At 39.9% G+C, this 17,694-nt stretch overlaps 1 protein-coding gene across 2 annotated transcripts; it reads right to left on the bottom strand.

Annotated features, from left to right (window-relative positions):
- Positions 1-12,406: 12,406 nt before the first annotated feature.
- On the bottom strand, positions 12,407-17,444 carry LOC115774776 (uncharacterized). 2 transcript variants are annotated; one of them, XM_030722183.1, is made up of 7 exons: positions 17,322-17,444; positions 14,293-14,631; positions 13,897-14,178; positions 13,675-13,758; positions 13,214-13,309; positions 13,106-13,134; positions 12,407-12,574 (listed from the first exon to the last, which is right to left on the bottom strand). In XM_030722183.1, the coding sequence occupies exons 1-7, from the start codon at positions 17,380-17,382 to the stop codon at positions 12,494-12,496; spliced, it is 972 nt and encodes a 323-aa protein (XP_030578043.1). In that variant the 5' UTR covers positions 17,383-17,444; the 3' UTR covers positions 12,407-12,493. The 2 variants fall into 2 exon arrangements, with proteins under 2 accessions (XP_030578043.1, XP_030578044.1); XM_030722184.1 differs by having other exon boundaries at positions 14,293-14,559; positions 17,322-17,412.
- Between the last annotated feature and the right edge of the window lie 250 nt (positions 17,445-17,694).

The raw sequence follows: 17,694 nt of genomic DNA, 5'->3' as shown, positions 1-17,694 counted from the left end.
CTTCTCAGTGTTCCTAAAAATAGCCTTAAGAGCAGGGAGGACCAAGCCCCTAAACTATGGAACGAGTTGCCCCCCTATGTTAGGTCAGCGTCCACTCTGCATGTTTTTAAAGTGCATCTTAAAACTTATTTTTATTCTTGGGCCTTCAAATTGGAGAGAGAGCCATTTTTTGGGCTGTTGTATTATTTTATAATTTTGTGATTTCTTAGATATATTTTTGATGTGTGTGTGTGTGTGTGTGTGTGTGTGTGTGTGTGTGTGTGTGTGTGTGTGTGTGTGTGTGTGTGTGTGTGTGTGTGTGTTTGGTGTTTTATTTTCCCTATGTACAGTACTTTGGTCAACCCTGTTGTTTTAAGTGTGCTTTACAAATAAATGGGATTGGATTGTAGGGAAGGCCCTGCACATTCCAGGAAGAGTGTATCTGTTACAACAGCATGACTTCATAGAAGGAGAGTCCAGGTGATTCTCTGTCTCACTTCTTTCTGAATTTCAGTTGTTACAGTCTGTCTACTGGTGACTCTTTAACACTATTTGTACTTACTGTCATTAGTGGCACTTCCTCATCACAACTTTAGCAGTATACAGTTCTTTTTCTTGTCTGTTGACATTAATATTTCATACATGGAGCATATCAGTTTTTCACATTTCTGAAATTGATGAAGGCATTTATTTTAAAGGTAAATTACTGTAATTTCCACAGTGCATTTGTGACAATGACGTGTTTGACACCCTAAAAAGAAGCTGACTGAAGAAGATGAATGTTACTTAAAATAAATGTTTCCATTAATGCAGCTCCTCTTTCTGGTAATATTAGAAAACAGACAGCAGGAGCAAAGATCAAACTGCTCATCCACCACAATTTGACTCTTGATGTCTAAAAGATGAATTGAATATGCAGCTGCAGCTATAGCAAATACAGCAGATAAGATATATTAGTGGACCCTCCTTTTCCTCATTGTTAATCTGAAGTACTTCCTTTCTGAGAAGTGGGGAGGAAGTGTTTTGGTGAGAATGTGGTCACAACAGCAGCAGCGCTCTAGAGGTGTGAGTCTATAATAACGACCAGATAACATCAAAAACACAAATGGTTAACACCTTGATTAAATTATCTCTAACAGTCTATGTCTGAGCTTCTTGATCCACTAGTGCTCTGTACTTCTGCGAATTACTAATACATTAAACCACTGCAGAACTGTCAGAGTGTTTCTGTAGTTGGCATAACCCAGACTTGTACTGAAAGTCTGAGGTGTACAGGGTGAACAGGAATGATGACACAGTCTCACATATTGCAGCCTATCTGTCAGGTCATCTGTCATTCATGAGATGGTGGATATGTTTACTGACATTTCCTGCAGCTTCTCTCTCAGTTAGCAGCAGGTGATTTGGGTTTAATGCACTCATGAAATCAAATGAAGTGATCCTCCCTGTGCTGCCATTACTATGTAAGTGGGGGTGAGGTCTCTGCAGCATGTAGATGATTGCATCATCCACTCCCAGCCTTGGGCTTTATGCAAACTACAGGCCAAAAACCTGTCTCTCCCGTACCTTCATTACATGTGGTGTGAGGGAAACTGCTTGATAATTGTTAAGGGGTCATTCACAATTATCAACATTTTCCAAAGTGTACAAAGAGCACCCCCCCCCCCCCCCCCAAAAAAAAAAAAAAAAGCAAATCTTGATCTTTTTCATGACATTTAATTTCACCTGGTTTTGGTATTTTAATTTAATAAGAAGTATTAAAAACATCCTGTGGTTGAAAAATGCTGGAAATCTTGGTATCAAATATACTCTTTCCTATCTATTAAAACACTGTATTGGTTCACTAATAAACAGATACACCTATATCTTAGAATTTATAGGGTGCAATAAACTGATGTGAATTTAAATTTGAATGTGTACTGCACTGCATGTATGCAAAATGTACATGCTGCCACACTACACAGTGGCAGTGGAGCAATTTGTCATCTCAATAGCTGGTCTTGTGCCAAAAAGTGATTTCCTGTATTTGCCAAAAAAATTATTGCTGGTATTTATATTGTTGTAAATGACTTGTTGACCCATCATCTGTCAAGCATATCTCAAACTTTATCTCTCATGAATGATATCAATTCATTTTGAGTGATTTAGCGACTTTTTCTGGTGGCGTTGGCGACCTTCGAGAGTTTTGGAGATGTGCCAGAAGCCTGAAAACTCAGCTGTCACCATGTTTTGTGTACATACAGCACTCATACTGTGTCCCTATGTACGCTGTGGCATTGCCCAGACCTCACATCAGCACCGAGAGAGACACGCCCGTCCCACTCCCCTGGACCTCAATTTGTCCTTTAGTGACTTCTAGTGACAGACAACAGCGAGTTTTCTTACACAAAAGCTGGACACAGTGCCGGCCACCAATCATCAGATTACGCACAAATATACGGGCCAGCATAGATGAAAACACGCCAGGAACATGTAGAATTAATGTACATACAGTTTCCATTTTTGATTTGGTTTTTTGGAATAATACTTCCAGTCCCTTGTTGAATTTATCTCCGGCGGCTTTAGCTGCGCTGCACTCACAGCTTGTTCCCATCTAATATCGTCAGTACAGTCTTTTTGTGAATCGATGATGGCCTATTTTAGAGAATTCAATGAGGCCTTTGAATTGATCCACCAGACCAGAGGCCACATTGCTGCAGACCATGCTATAGTGCAGTGGTGCACAAGTGAACAAGAGTGGATGCCTCGGGCATTGGCGGTCGGATGGCAGTGCTTAATTGGGGTGGCTGTAGCTCAGTAGGTAGAGCAGGTCACCTACTGATCGGAAGGTCAGTGGTTCGATTCCTGGCTACTCCGGGCTACATGCCAATGTATCCTTGGGCAAGATACTTAACCCCAAGTTGCTCTCCGACCGTCCCGTCCGAGTATGAATGTGTGTGAATGTTAGCTAATTAAAAGCACTTAGCTTAGTAAAACATGGAAGTGCTTGTATGAATGGGAGTGCATGGGTGAATGTAAAACGTGTTGTATAAGTGCTTTGAGTGCTCATACTGAGTAGAAAAGCGCTATATAAGAACTAGTCCATTTACCATTCAAATTATGTTGATCTGACCCGCATTTTCTAACTCACTGAAAAGCGTACGCTGGGTGTTAACCCCCTACCCCTGTTGTATGGTTTGTACAGTTTGTACGCTTTGGAAAATGTTGATAATTCTGAATAATCCCTAAATCAAATGCCACTAAAATTTGAGTAAAAAGGATAGCTGATACATGATGTAAGGATACATTTTTGAGTGACTACCTTGTGAAGTGTCCTTCATTGTTGTTGTGGTTGGTTTCATTGTTGATTTTACGTGACCTGAATAAAAGAAAAACACACAAAAATATAATTTTTGTTTTTCATCTCTTTAAATGAATGAAAAAGATTCTTCTTGAACACTTGAAATGCATCAAATAAACATTTTAGGGGATTTTTAGTCATCTTAAACAGTTGATGATGATATCACCTGTGTCCTCGCCTGAGGTCTGAGGGCTGAAGCTAAACAGCTGCACTCTTCCTGTGTTAGTATCAGTCACTTCACACTTCACTGTGTTATAGCTTGATGAGTATAAATAGTGAGAATCCAGGAAGGTCACAGTGGTGAAGCAGTCAGTCTGTGAGGTCACCATTTGTTTATTTTTGGACACATCTGGACCTTTAATGAGCCACTTCACTGTGTGATGACACTCTTCAAGTGCCAACACAGAGCAGCTTAAATTCACCTCATGATTGTCCTTGTGTTCAGTCACTGGTGAACATAATGTGATAATGTGAGACAAAGACAGCACAAATAAGGCAATTATTGTAAAAAGAGTTTGAGCTGAAATCATTTTGATGTAAATACTCACAGATAATAACAGAGAGAAGAACCACAGACTGATGAACCGGAGTGTAATGAGTTTGTGTTTCTCCTACTTTGTATTGTAAACAGTGATAACGACCAACATCCTCAACTGTGAGCTTCTTTATAACCAGAGAACAGTTCGCTGTAACACTCAGTCTGTCTGATTGATTTTTGGCTTCTTCACCAATCTGTCCAAGTCTGATCAGCTCTACTGTTGGTTTGTTTCTTGAACCAAAGATCCACGTAGTACCATCACAGTTATTCTGGTCATCTATCACATTTAGACAAGGCAGAGTGACGTCATCTCCAACTTTCATAAAAATGGATGTTTCAGTTATAGATACTGTTGAAGATTGGAGAGAAATATGAAAATTAAATTAGAATACAGCACTTTTTATGATTTTAGACTCAAGTTTATAAACATGTCCCATACCACCCTAAAACCTCAGAGCATGCTCAGCTGTCTTATTTACTGTAAAGGTTACTGATTAAATATTATCAATATTATTACAGTTTTCCTGCTATTAAAATGTTTCCTGTATCCTTACCTGCAATCGGAATCATCAGCATGAGACATAAAAACATTTGAATCCATCTGAATTCATCCATCGTGCTTCTCTGTCTCACTTCTTTCTTGTTCCTGATCTCGACTGTCACAGTCTCTGAACTGACTGATTGTACTTCCTGTCATTATTGACACTTCCTCACCACAATTCTTTTTCTTTTTTGTTACTCTTAGTATTTTGTAGGTGGAGTCTCTTAGATTTTCACATCTCTGAAATTCATGAAGGCATTTTTTTATAAAGGGAAATTATTGAAAAGAGAAATTATACACTGCTCAAAAAAATAAAGGGAGCACTCAAATAACACATCCTAGATCTGAATGAATGAAATATTCTCATTGAATACTTGGTTCTGTACAAAGTTGAATGTGCTGACAACAAAATCACACAAAAATCATCAATGGAAATCAAATTTATTAACCAATGGAGGCCTGGAATTGGAGTCACACACAAAATTAAAGTGGAAAAACACACTACAGGCTGATCCAACTTTGATGTAATGTCCTTAAAACAAGTCAAAATGAGGCTCAGTATTGTGTGTGGCCTCCACGTGCCTGTATGACCTCCCTACAATGCCTGGGCATGCTCCTGATGAGGTGGCGGATGGTCTCCTGAGGGATCTCCTCCCAGACCTGGACTAAAGCATCCGCCAATTCCTGGACAGTCTGTAGTGCAACGTGACGTTGGTGGATGGAGCGAGACATGATGTCCCAGATGTGCTCAATCGGATTCAGGTCTGGGGAACGGGCGGGCCAGTCCTTAGCTTCAATGCCTTCATCTTGCAGGAACTGCTGACACACTCCAGCCACATGAGGTCTAGCATTGTCCTGCATTAGGAGGAACCCAGGGCCAACCGCACCAGCATATGGTCTCACAAGCGGTCTGAGGATCTCATCTCGGTACCTAATGGCAGTCATGCTACCACTGGCGAGCACATGGAGGGCTGTGTGGCCCTCCAAAGAAATGCCACCCCACACCATTACTGACCCACTGCCAAACCGGTCATGCTGAAGAATGTTGCAGGCAGCAGATTGCTCTCCACAGCATCTCCAGACTCTGTTACGTCTGTCACATGTGCTCAGTGTTAACCTGCTTTCATCTGTGAAGAGCACAGGGCGCCAGTGGCAAATTTGCCAATCCTGGTGTTCTCTGGCAAATGCCAAGCGTCCTGCACGGTGTTGGGCTGTGAGCACAACCCCAATCTGTGGCCCTCATACCATCCTCATGGAGTTGGTTTCTAACCATTTGTGCAGACACATGCACATTTGTGGCCTGCTGGAGGTCATTTTGCAGGGCTCTGGCAGTGCTCCTCCTGTTCCTCCTTGCACAAAGGCGGAGGTAGCGGTCCTGCTGCTGGGTTGTTGCCCTCCTACGGCCTCCTCCACGTCTCCTGGTGTACTGGCCTGTCTCCTGGTAGCGCCTCCAGCCTCTGGACACTACGCTGACAGACACTGCAAACCTTCTTGCCACAGCTCACATTGATGTGCCATCCTGGATGAGCTGCACTACCTGAGCCACTTGTGTGGGTTGTACTGTAGAGTCCGTCTCATGCTACCACGAGTGTGAAAGCACCACCAACATTCAAAAGTGACCAAAACATCAGCCAGAAAGCATAGGTACTGAGAAGTGGTCTGTGGTCCCCATCTGCAGAATCACTCCTTTACTGAGAGTGTCTTGCTAATCCAATAATTTCCACCTGTTGTCTATTCCATTTGCACAACAGCATGTGAAACTGATTGTCAATCAGTGTTGCTTCCTAAGTGGACAGTTTGATTTCACAGAAGTTTGATTTACTTGGAGTTATATTGTGTTGTTTAAGTGTTCCCTTTATTTTTTTGAGCAGTGTAATAAGGCTCAGCAGGTGTCCTTCCCATGGTATATTTCTGACAATAACATGTTTGGCACTATGAAAAATGATAATCAATGAAGCTGAATGAGTGATAACAATGTGAGACTGCTGCTAATGTTGTGGAGCACAATTACTGGTGTCCACGCACGATACTTACCCAAAATATTTAAGTTGTTCTGGAAGTTTGTTGAACCATCAGCTTCTAGGATAATTTACTGGACCAGGGCGTCCTCTCTGCAAGCTACTCCTCATTGATGAATGTTTCTTGTGACTTTGCCGCATTGCTGCTGGACTCAAGGAACAAGCTTTGACATCAATGTTCAGGCCCAATTTGTCAACTGTTAGCTGCATCCTCAAAACATGGACCAGTTACTTTTACCTTACTCTGACTTAAGCAATTTGGACTTTTGCTTGAGCTTGAGTACTGAGGACTTCACTAACTGTTTTATATCTATTTGCACTGCTGTACTGGACTGTATTGCCCCTTTTACAACCAAATGCACCAGAGGGTTGGTGAGACAACCCGCGCTCTCAGATGTGCTGAGAGAAGGTGGAAAAAGGATAAGCTCCATGTCTCCTTAGAGATCCTGCGTAACTGTTTGTTGAAATGTCAGAAAGCAGTCAAATATGCAAAGTCTGCTTACTTCTCTAACATTGTTTCAAGTAACAGTCACAGGCCTCATTTTCTTTTCAGTGTTTTTAATTCACTAGCTGATCCCCACTGTGATGGAAACCAAGCAAAGGTCTCTCCTGCACTGTGCGAAAACTTTAAGAAATTTTTTGTGGAAAAAATTTCTGCCCTCAGACCTTCATCACCTCAGGCTGAAACAGACTCATCTGCACCTCCTCCCAGCAGAGGTGTCTTTGAGCAGTTTGAGCCTGTCAGACTCTCCACACTAAAGGAGGTGATACATAATATGAGACCTGTAAACTCTCCCACAGACTGTGTTCCCTCTCGTCTTTTTATAAGGCTTTTGATTCAGTGGGACCAACTATCCTCACTCTGATTAACAGTTCTCTTGCATCTGGTTGTGTTCCAGCTGCCTTTAAACATGCAGTTGTATAGCCTCTAATCAAGAAGAAGAACCTTGACCCTGATGTTCTTTCAAACTACAGCCCAATATCTAAATTACCATTTTTATCCAAGGTTCTTGAAAAAGTTGTTTTTAGTAACTTCAGGCATTTTTAAGTGAACATGGAATGTGGGAAAAGTTTCAGTCAGGTTTTACAATGCGTCACAGCACAGAGACGGCTCTTTTTAACTATCTGCGTTTAACTGTTGACTCTGGTAGCCCCGCAGTTTTAGTACTTTTAGACCTGTCAGCTGCCTTTGACACTGTGGACCACGAGATCCTTCTATCCCGCCTAGAACATGAAATCGGCATTAAAGGCACGGTTCTGACTTGGTTCAGATCTTATCTTACTGATAGAAGTTTCTCTGTCCATCTAGGAGACTGTTTTTCTACTGCAGCAAAGCTTTCTTGTGGAGTGCCTCAAGGGTCCATTCTGGGCCCAATTCAATATTTCTTTTCACTGTTTTGCTGATGACATCCAGGTGTATATGCCCATCAAACTGAACAGCAGACGTCCATGGGAACCCCTGCTGAACTGTCTAAGTGACATTAAGTCCTGGATGAGAAACAATTTCCTAAATCTTAATTAAAGCAAAACCGAGGTCATATACTTAGGTAAATTTGACCCCTCAAGCAACTCCTCTGGCATTCCGGGTCATTTGGCTCCTCACTGTCGTGATGCTGTGAAAAGTCTGGGTGTCATTTTAGATAGCAGTTTTAACACGGAGAAGCAAATAAGTGCTGTTACCAAAATCAGTTTTTACCAACTCAGAGTCATTGCCGAGGTAAAACCTTATCTCCCGCAGCAGGACCTGGAAAAAGTTATTCATGCTTTTATTACTTCCCGCCTGGACTACTGTAATTCTCAGTATTTTGGCATAGATCAATCATCTGTGCGCTGCCTGCAGGTAGTCCAGAATGCGGCAGCTCATCTTTTACTGGTATAAAAAAGCATGAACACATTACCCCGGTCCTGTCATCCCTTCACTGGCTCCTTGTCCGTTTAAGAATCGATTTTAAGATTTTATTGCTTACTTTTAAAGCCTTAAACGGACTGGAACTTTTGTATCTGTCTGAGCTGCTTCACAGTCACACCCCTGTAAGAGCTTTGAGGTCATCTAACCAGCTGCTCTTACAGAGGCCTAAAACCAGACTAAAACAGAGAGGTGATCGAACCTTTGCAGCAGCAGCACCAAAGCTATGGAATGATCTACCTCTCCATATAAGTACAGCTCAGACGATACACACATTTAAATCTTTACTAAAAACACATTTCTTTTCCTTGGCATTTGGCTGCAGTGCTACCTCCTTTTAGACGATTGCTTTTTAAGGTATTTTTATTTTGTTTTAAATGTTTTTATTTATTTTGTTATTTATTGTCTTTTAGTGTTTTTATTTATTCATTTTTATTTGTATTTATTTTATTTTTTTAATTTGAGTATAGTCCTTGGGGTTATAGATCTTGCACAGCACTTTGGTCAACGTCGTTGTTTTAAATGTGCTATATAAATAAACTTGACTTGACTTGACTTTACCTTGTTTTGGGCTCTCAACTTTCATGGATAACTCAACAGCAGGTGGAAGCTACTATGCTACTATGCCTCCTGCCCAGAGGTACATGTGCTGACTGACTGCACAGAGGTCCTCTGTAAGACAACAACATCACTCACCCTACAATCTGAAAGTTTCTCAAATTATAAAAAATCACAAAACTTTCAAAAGACTGATTGGGGTTGCTCCCTGTGATGTCATCACATTTGTTTCAAAGCGTTACACTGGATTCATCTCAGATCAGGAGATAATTCAGAGGTCTAACTCCTTTCAAGAAGTCTGCTCAATTCAGCAAGGAAGATGCCGAGAAGACACGAGCGATAACACGTCTAAAAGTGCTGGTGGAGGGCAACCCACAGAGTGAAAGAGCACCACATCTGGGATGGGGTTGTTCCGCTTTCCCTCACAGGCTCTGTCAACCGACTTTGGACTATTGCTTGATGTCAAATTGCCAGGGTTCCATGAAGAAACATCTATTGTAATTATATAGGTGTAATTAATCATTTTCAGTTTTTATAAATTATCCGTTCAGATACATGAATTTTAATCACGTCGGTGCCAAAATCTACATAAAATATTTAATCTAACCTGCCACTTTTCTTACTCCAGCTACTATAGTTTCCTTCTAGTCATATGTTTTTGTATGCTGATGTTACTTGTGTCACATGATACAGAATATGAATTGAATGCTACGTGAATGAAACTTAGTATCAATATTGTCCTTTCACTGAATTGAAATAATTCTAATCCAACTACTCTTTAGTGAATGTTTATAACTATAATGAATCTAATATGTTTTTAACCAATGCATCCTTGGTGATTATTGATTAATACCAGCCATTCCCAAAGTCCAGGAGTGGTGTGGCCCACTTAAAAACCAGAAAATCCCACGGGGCCCACCCAATTTTAAATTTGCACTCTAATCAAAATACAAGAGGAAGTGATGTATTTCCTTGAAATTTTGATTGAAAACAACATAAACAGTACAGGCTGTTGGCAATAAATTGCTCATGCTAATGTAAAGTGCTAATGCCAATATGTGACCCACCTGCCACTGGGACACAAACTTCAATACAACTGAATACAAGAGCATCAAATTTACCAGCTTTAATTCCCTTTCTTTATAAATAAATACATTTATATAAATATGTAACTGCACATACTTGTGTAATTCTAAACTGAATTTCTGTTATTACTGCAGCCCACCTGCACTATCTTTGCAGCCCACCAGGGGGCCCCAGCCCACACCTTGGGAATCACTGCTGTAAACAAATGCCCAAAAAGCTGAAAAATACTTTCCCAGTGTTTGCTCATGTGCTTCTTTAAAAAGAAAAGAAAAGAAAGAAAGAAAAAAATGGCAAAATTTAAGCTAAGAATAAAAATTTAATCAGACAGGTCAATTGCCAACAAACAAAACAACATAATAAAGCAACAGCAAACAAAACCAATGATTTTCAATCAAATCTTAATTTACTGTCTATAAATTGTAGGTCTAGAATTTTTTCTTTTAGGGTTAGGGTTCAGGGAGACATCCATGTAGACATGATAATAAAATGTGTCAACCTTGTCTCTTGTGGATTTTATAAGTCTTTGAGCCGTCCATATCCTCTCAGTGGTGACATCAGACTGAGTATCCGAGACATCATTCAAGACCAGTAATGGCAAGCTGCCAGTAGTACTTGTGAGTGGTTTTCACCATAGCCTCATCTCCAACTACTTTAAGGTGTTTTATAGGGATTATTTTTTAACTCAATGAATAAAAGGACAAATGTTTAAAAGTAAACTCCAGTAAGTTCAATAATAAACAATGGATCAACCAAATAATAAACAATTAAATAATTAGACAGAGAGCAACAGATAGAAAGTGCCTGACTAAACTTCTCAGTCTCAGTGCATCTTATCTTGGAGATTCGGCCACAGTACGCACAATTAAAACATCACCAATGTCACCATGTTCTGTTATTAATCTGGACAAGATTGCACTGTATGACAAATTAAAACATCAGGAAGTGTCGTGGTCCTGGGCCAGTGGCCCAATGCGCCTTGTTTCTTTGAGTTATGTTTGCAGTTCTGGGTTAGGATTTTAGGTTACTATGATTGTCTGTTATAGTGTGTCTGTTTTGTTCTCATGTCTTAGTCCTTTGTATCTTGTCGTGTGTAGATTCCCTGTGTCAGGTTTTCTGTGTTAGGTTTGCGTGTGTGTTAGGTTGGGTCGCTTCCTGTTTTATTTTGGCAATCTTGTGTTCCTTGTGTTTTGTATCTAGGTTTACTTCCCCTTGAGTTGTCAGTGTATTGTGTTCAGCTGTGCTCTCACCTGTTCCCCATTCCCTCATTATCCCTTTGTGTATATATTGTCTGTGTTTTCACTCATTTGCTGTTGTGTTCTTGTCTCTGTATGGTCAGTGTTGTTGTCACTGCCCTGCTGTGATGCTTCATGATTCATGCCATGTTATGTTCTTAGCTATGTTGAAGTTTAGTTGAAGTGTACTGCTGGCACCTGACCAGCACCGCTTTGGTTCATCGTTATGAATAAAGTTTAAGCTTAAGTATAAGCTCTGCCTCCGAGTCCTGCTTTGGGGTCCTCTGCTTTGCCTGCACCAGCAGAACGTGACAGGAAGAAGCTGTGCTTTATGTCTTTATCGTTGATGAGAGGAATCTGGGTCATGAAAAACCAGCTTGGACAAGACCCAATGACCAAGGCTGACTCACAGCACCCAGAATCTATCTCGATCAGAGAACAGGTACGCAGAGGAAAGCTGATCAGAAAACTGGAAACCTTTCTCATTTCTTCCATCTTAGTCCCTCCAAAGATGTGAGTGGGGGAGGTGAGCAAGAAACATAAGGAGAGAGGAATCAAGGCAACAGGTGTTTGACAAAATGAGACATCCTTCCTTTGGAGCCTCATTTTAAAATAATTAAAAAGTACATTTGACACAACTGCATCATAAATTGTTTTGTTATACACCTACTGGTGCATTTTATGCTCACTGATTTAACAGTGATCAATTTTTACTGCAACTTTTTGATGACATTCAAAACATGGTGTCACTTGACAGAATATATAATTATATATTCCAGCCTTGTGTGTCACTGGAAGTAAAAACTTCTGCAAAAAGGACGCTTGTCCAACCACTGATTGGAGCTCCTGCAGCAAACCTCCTCTCTCCTCTGTCCTAAAGACTGTTTTTTCAGAATTATGATATCCCTCATCATGGTGTACTGAGATTAATTTCTGTGTCACAGACAGGAGGATTGAGGAGATGAGGAGGCACAAATTAGAGAAATCAGAGAAGAACAGGTGACTGAGGCCCTCTGGTGGATAGATGGGGTAACACTGAATAGGAAAGTTTTATTTTTAGGTTAACAGAGAGATACTGATACAGATTCTGTTTAAAGATCCCTAAAGATATGTTATAAATCTCATATTGTGCTTTCTTAATACAGTTCAGACTAAACAGAAAATAACTTGAAATAAAACCAGTTATATTAAAATGACCATATAATCTTTTTGTCTAAAAGATTTAACACATAAAACTAAATGAGATTATACAAATGACATAACAGCAGTTTTCTCTGCTGAGTGGATGTGGCTAATCAGTGGAGTCTGACAGAAGCTGCAGAGTATCCAATGTTTTCATAGTTTATTGAAACATCATCATCTTCATCATATTGTACCTGTGGGAAACACAAACCAAAACGTCACCTTACAATCATTTATTTTGTTCGTTTTCTCTTCTCTTTGTTTCTTCCTTTTCCTTTTCTCAGTCTGTTCCCCAAATCTTACTCTTTGTGCTTTACTGGATTTTGTTGATCTTTGTTTTGTGTCTGTGTTTCTGACTTTTCTGCTTCCACTGTGCAGCCATTTTTCTTTCTTTGTAATTTCTAGTTCAAATTCTTTTGCTCTGCCACCTGCAGGTCTGCTTCAACTGTGTCACTGTTGGGCCCAGCTTAACAACTCTACCGCAAGTGTGACATCAATATAACTTCAGTGATAATTTAAAGAAGAGCATCAGTCGTCCACTTTCCCAAAGCAAACTCTCACATGTGGGTTTTCAGGGGTTCAAACTAACAACCTTCCAGTTACAAACTTCTGACTCTGTCCTCTGCTCAACCACATTTAGCTCAAGAAATCCAAAATAATCTCATGAACATCAGAAACCTGACTTTCAGATTTTTGAATGTTGGATTACTGAGTTTTGTACTTACTGTGGTTTTATCCATCTGTGCTTTGTTCCCTAAAATGAGAGAAGAAAGTCAATTTCAGTTTGAAATGAAAATTCAAAAATCATTCAACCTTGTCATGATTAAATTTACCTTTAGCTCTTGTCCATATGTTGACTGTCACAGCAGTTATTAGAAGTGCTGCTAAACCCACAGAGACAATAATGAACCTCAAAGACACAAAAAAATCTGTGAAAAGAATAAAAACTTCTAATTAATAAAATTCTTTGGTTACAGTTTTCTTAACTTTTGAATCTTCAGATGCTGTTGTCTGTCAGACAGTTTTTATTGATAAATGTGTGCATTACTGTGATATGAATATGTTTGTCCTTAAATGTAAAGCTCTTGATAAATTTAATCACCTGAACTTTGAGGTTGTGTAATATTTAATAATTTATGAAATGAAACATTTTTCACTTTTTCTCCTTATGGAGTCATTATTTAGGTTCTCCATTTCTCCAGTCTGACACATTTAAATCCAAAGTGCCAGTTTTAGTTATAAGTAAAAAAGGATTACTGGTACATGATTCAAGAATACATTTTTGAGTGAATACCTTGCAAAGCATATTTTATTGTTGTTTCTGATTTTGTGCTGCTTTCTGTTTTTCTGGTTGGTTTCTTTGATGATTTTGTGTCACCTGGATGATGAAGACACACAACCAGAAACTTGTTCATGCTTTTCATCTGTTGTATATGATAGAAACACTTCTTAAAAATGTGAAATCTATTTTTCCAGGAATTTTATTTTTCTCTTAAACAGTTGATGGTGATCTCACCTGTTTCTTGGAATGAAGGCTGAGGGCTGAAGGTAAACAGCTGGACATTTTCTGTGTCAGTATCAGTCACTTCACACTTCAGTATGTTATATCTTGATGGGTATAAATAGTGAGACTCTGGGAAAGACATGCTGATGGAGCAGGGAGTCTGTGAAGTCACTATTTGATTGTTATCTTGCTCAATCTGGCTTTTTAGCCCCCATCTCAATGTGTGATGACACACGTCATAGGTCAACACAGAGCAGTTTAAAACCACCTTATCGTTGTCCTTATGTTCAGTCACTGGAAAACACGATGTAATAATGTGAGACATAGTGCAGTTTAGTCAAGTTGTCTTGATTACTGTAACTATAATTGTTTAAAGTTCTTGTTCTAAAAAGAGTTTGAAATACTCACAGGTAATAACAGAGAGATGAACCACAGACTGATGAACCCGAGTGCGCTGAGCTTGTGCATCTAATAATTTGTATTGTTGACAGTAATAAAGACCAGCATCCTCAGCTGTGAGCTGCTTTATATCCAGAGAACAGTTCGCTGTGACACTCAGTCTGTCTGATTCAGTTTTGTCTTCTTCACCAATCCGTCCAAATCTGATCAGCTCGACTGTCGGTTTGCTTCTTGAACCAAAGATCCACGTAGTACCATCACAGTTATTCTGGTCATCTGTCACATTTAGACAAGGCAGAGTGACGTCATCTCCAACCTTCATAAAAATGGACGTTTCATTTACTGATGCTGTTGAGAAGATTGGAGAGAAATATGAAAAATAAATTAGAATACAGCACTTTTTACAGAGTGAAGATAAACATGTCCCATGCTGTCCTAAAACCACAGAGCATGCTCAGATGTCTTATTTACTGTAAAGGTTACTGATTGTAATAATATTGATAACATTTAGTTTTCCTGCTATTAGACTGTTTCCAGCCCATAATAATGACCAAATAACACCAGAAACACCCTGAGATGACTAAATTATCTCTAACAGTCTTAAAACTGAGCAGCAAGTATCACCAATAACTGTGAACATGTTTTATTCTTGTTAAATGTTTTTAGGAACAACTTTTCAAATGAATTGTTATGTTTTTAGCCATGAAGCTGGACCAAAAAGCAACAAACATGCATGTGTGGGACCACAGTGGGTAGATGTGGGTGAACTGTGGGGTTGTGTGGGCAGGAGGAACCCACACTCATGCCACAAGAGGCCTAAGTGGGTGTGCCCAAACAGGTCCCACAACATTTTTTAACTTTAGGAATTCTCCAGGAACCTCCCAGTGGGCTTCCCCACAGAATACCCATGGGGCCCACAGACGTTTTGGCCTTTTGTGCCTGTAAGGTGAAATTCTGTGGGTAGCCCACTGTGGGCTCCCCATAGAAAATGCCATTGGCCCAGTGTGAGTTAGGCCATGCAGCCCCCACAGTAGTTTTACCCCTTGTGGTCCCTGTGGCGATATTTTTTTTTTTTCAACTGCACCAAAAAATAAAACAATTAAATGTGGATTATTAAACATTAGGTCTCTCTCTTCCAAGTCCCTATTAGTAAATGATTTAATAATTGATCAACATATTGATTTATTCTACCTTACAGAAACCTGGTTACAGCAGGATGAATATGTTAGTTTAAATGAATCAACACCCCCGAGTCACAGTAACTGTCAGAATGCTCGAAGCACAGGTCGAGGAGGAGGATTAGCTGCAATCTTCAATTCCAGCTTATTAATTAATCAAAGACCCAGACAAAGTTTTCATTCTTTTGAAAGCCTGACTCTTAGTCTTGTCCATCCTAATTGGGAAAATCAAAACCTGTTTTATTTGTTATTATCTATCGTCCACCTGGTCCTTACTCAGAGTTTCTGTCTGATTTCTCAGACTTTTTATCTGATTTAGTGCTCAGTTCAGATAAAATAATTATAGTGGGTGATTTTAACATCCATGTAGACGCTGAGAATGACAGCCTCAACACTGCATTTAATCTATTGTTAGATTCAATTGGCTTCTCTCAAAATGTAAAGGAGCCCACCCACCACTGTCGTGTATTTTTATCTTGATGACATCAGTATTTTCTATCAATATTTTTATATCATGTATTGTTATATATATTAATCACACACTCTAATTAATGGTCACATTATATATTATTTGTCACCTATATTGTCACTCACACACTGAAGCTCTGCATGCTGTAGACAGGTAAAAATGCTGAGGCCTACTCTGCGACCTGGGATTTTTCCATTAAGTAATGCTAGCCCCCACCTTTGTGAGGAGCTTCACCTTTTACACAGTGCACTTTTGACCCAGTTTCTCCCGAGGGGAGGGCGAGTAGCCGGAGTGTGTCCTGGAAGGGAGGGGTAGAGGCGCAGCTGGACTCCTTCCGTGGGAAAGTTGGGTGTCTTGCTAGCCCCCGAGAACAATTCATAGAACTGTTGCCTAAAGAGCATCTTAATATGTCCCCTCCGCCTGATAACAGCTGGAGGAGGTGTGAGGTTGGTCTATAAAAGGCAGAGGCGAAGTTGGGAGGGAGCGCTCTTTCTTGCCCTTCCTCGCTTCTGTGTTTGCAGCGTCTGCAGGCTCTCACTCCCGAGAGGGCTTCTGTTTTTTTATACTGTGTTAAACTCTGGACGTTTATTTCTTTGCTTTTCTACCACCTTGTAACAGCACCAAGGCACTCACTCTCGGGAGGCTTTTTGCTTTCTTGCATTTTGTTTAACTTTTTGCTATCTTGTACTTTGTTTAACTTTGTGCTTCAATAAATCCTGGAAACGAAACCTGCTCATCTCCAGTGAGTTTCTGTGAAGTGTGGAGCTTTTCTCAAGGTGCATTTGCTCCCATTGGTCTCCCCTCCGCCTGGTAAGAGCAACAGGGGGAGAGAGCCGCAAAAAAACCCGACACCACTTTAATCATACTCTGGATCTTGTCCTGACATATGGCATAGAAACTGAAGACTTAACAGTATTCCCTGAAAGCCCCCTCCTGTCTGATCATTTCTTAGTAACATTTACATTTACTTTAATGGATTACACAGCAGTGGGGAATAAGTTTTATTACAGTAGAAGTCTTTCTGAAAGTGCTGTAACTAAGTTTAAGGATCTAATTCCTTCATTATTATGCTCTTCAGTGCCATGTGCCAACACCAGTTGGTTGAATTGTGTTTTGTTGTTCAGAGGAGGTTATGGAATTGTATTGGTGTGCTGAACTGTAGCCTAAAGTTTATATTGTTATCTGGTAATTATGTGACACTGCATTTCAGGATATTTTATGGAGCAACGAGAATGGTAAGTAATGAGTTACTCTCTCCAGCAAGTAGTTAAATAATGCACTGCAATGAGTAATGTGTAATAGACTACTTTTTTGGGTAACAACCCCAACACTGGTAATAATATTGATAACGTTTAGTTTTCCTGCTATTAAAATGTTTCCTGTATCCTTACCTGCAGTCGGAATGATGAGCATCAGACATAAAAACATTTGAATCCATCTGAATTCATCCATCGTGTTTCTCCGTCTCACTTCTTTCTTTGTTCTCGATCCGAGCTGTCACAGTCTCTGAGCTGATGACTCTTTAAACGTGTGTTTCCTGGTAACGCTGAGATGTCACTTCCTCACGATAACTTGGGCAATTTTCAGTTCCTGTTTTTTCCTGATGTTAACATGTCATAGATGCAGTATGTCGCCTTTTCTTCAAAATTAATGGATACATTTTGTACAAAGGGAAATTATTGTAAGGAGAAATTGTATTAAGATTCAGATGCACACTGTGCCCATTCCCACAGTGCATTTGTGACAATGACGTCTTTGACACTG

This window comes from Archocentrus centrarchus, chromosome 24 (genome assembly GCF_007364275.1).
Source record: "Archocentrus centrarchus isolate MPI-CPG fArcCen1 chromosome 24, fArcCen1, whole genome shotgun sequence".
NCBI lineage: Eukaryota > Metazoa > Chordata > Actinopteri > Cichliformes > Cichlidae > Archocentrus > Archocentrus centrarchus.
Note: the sequence above shows the minus strand (reverse complement) of the source record. Positions and strands in the feature narration are given on the sequence as shown.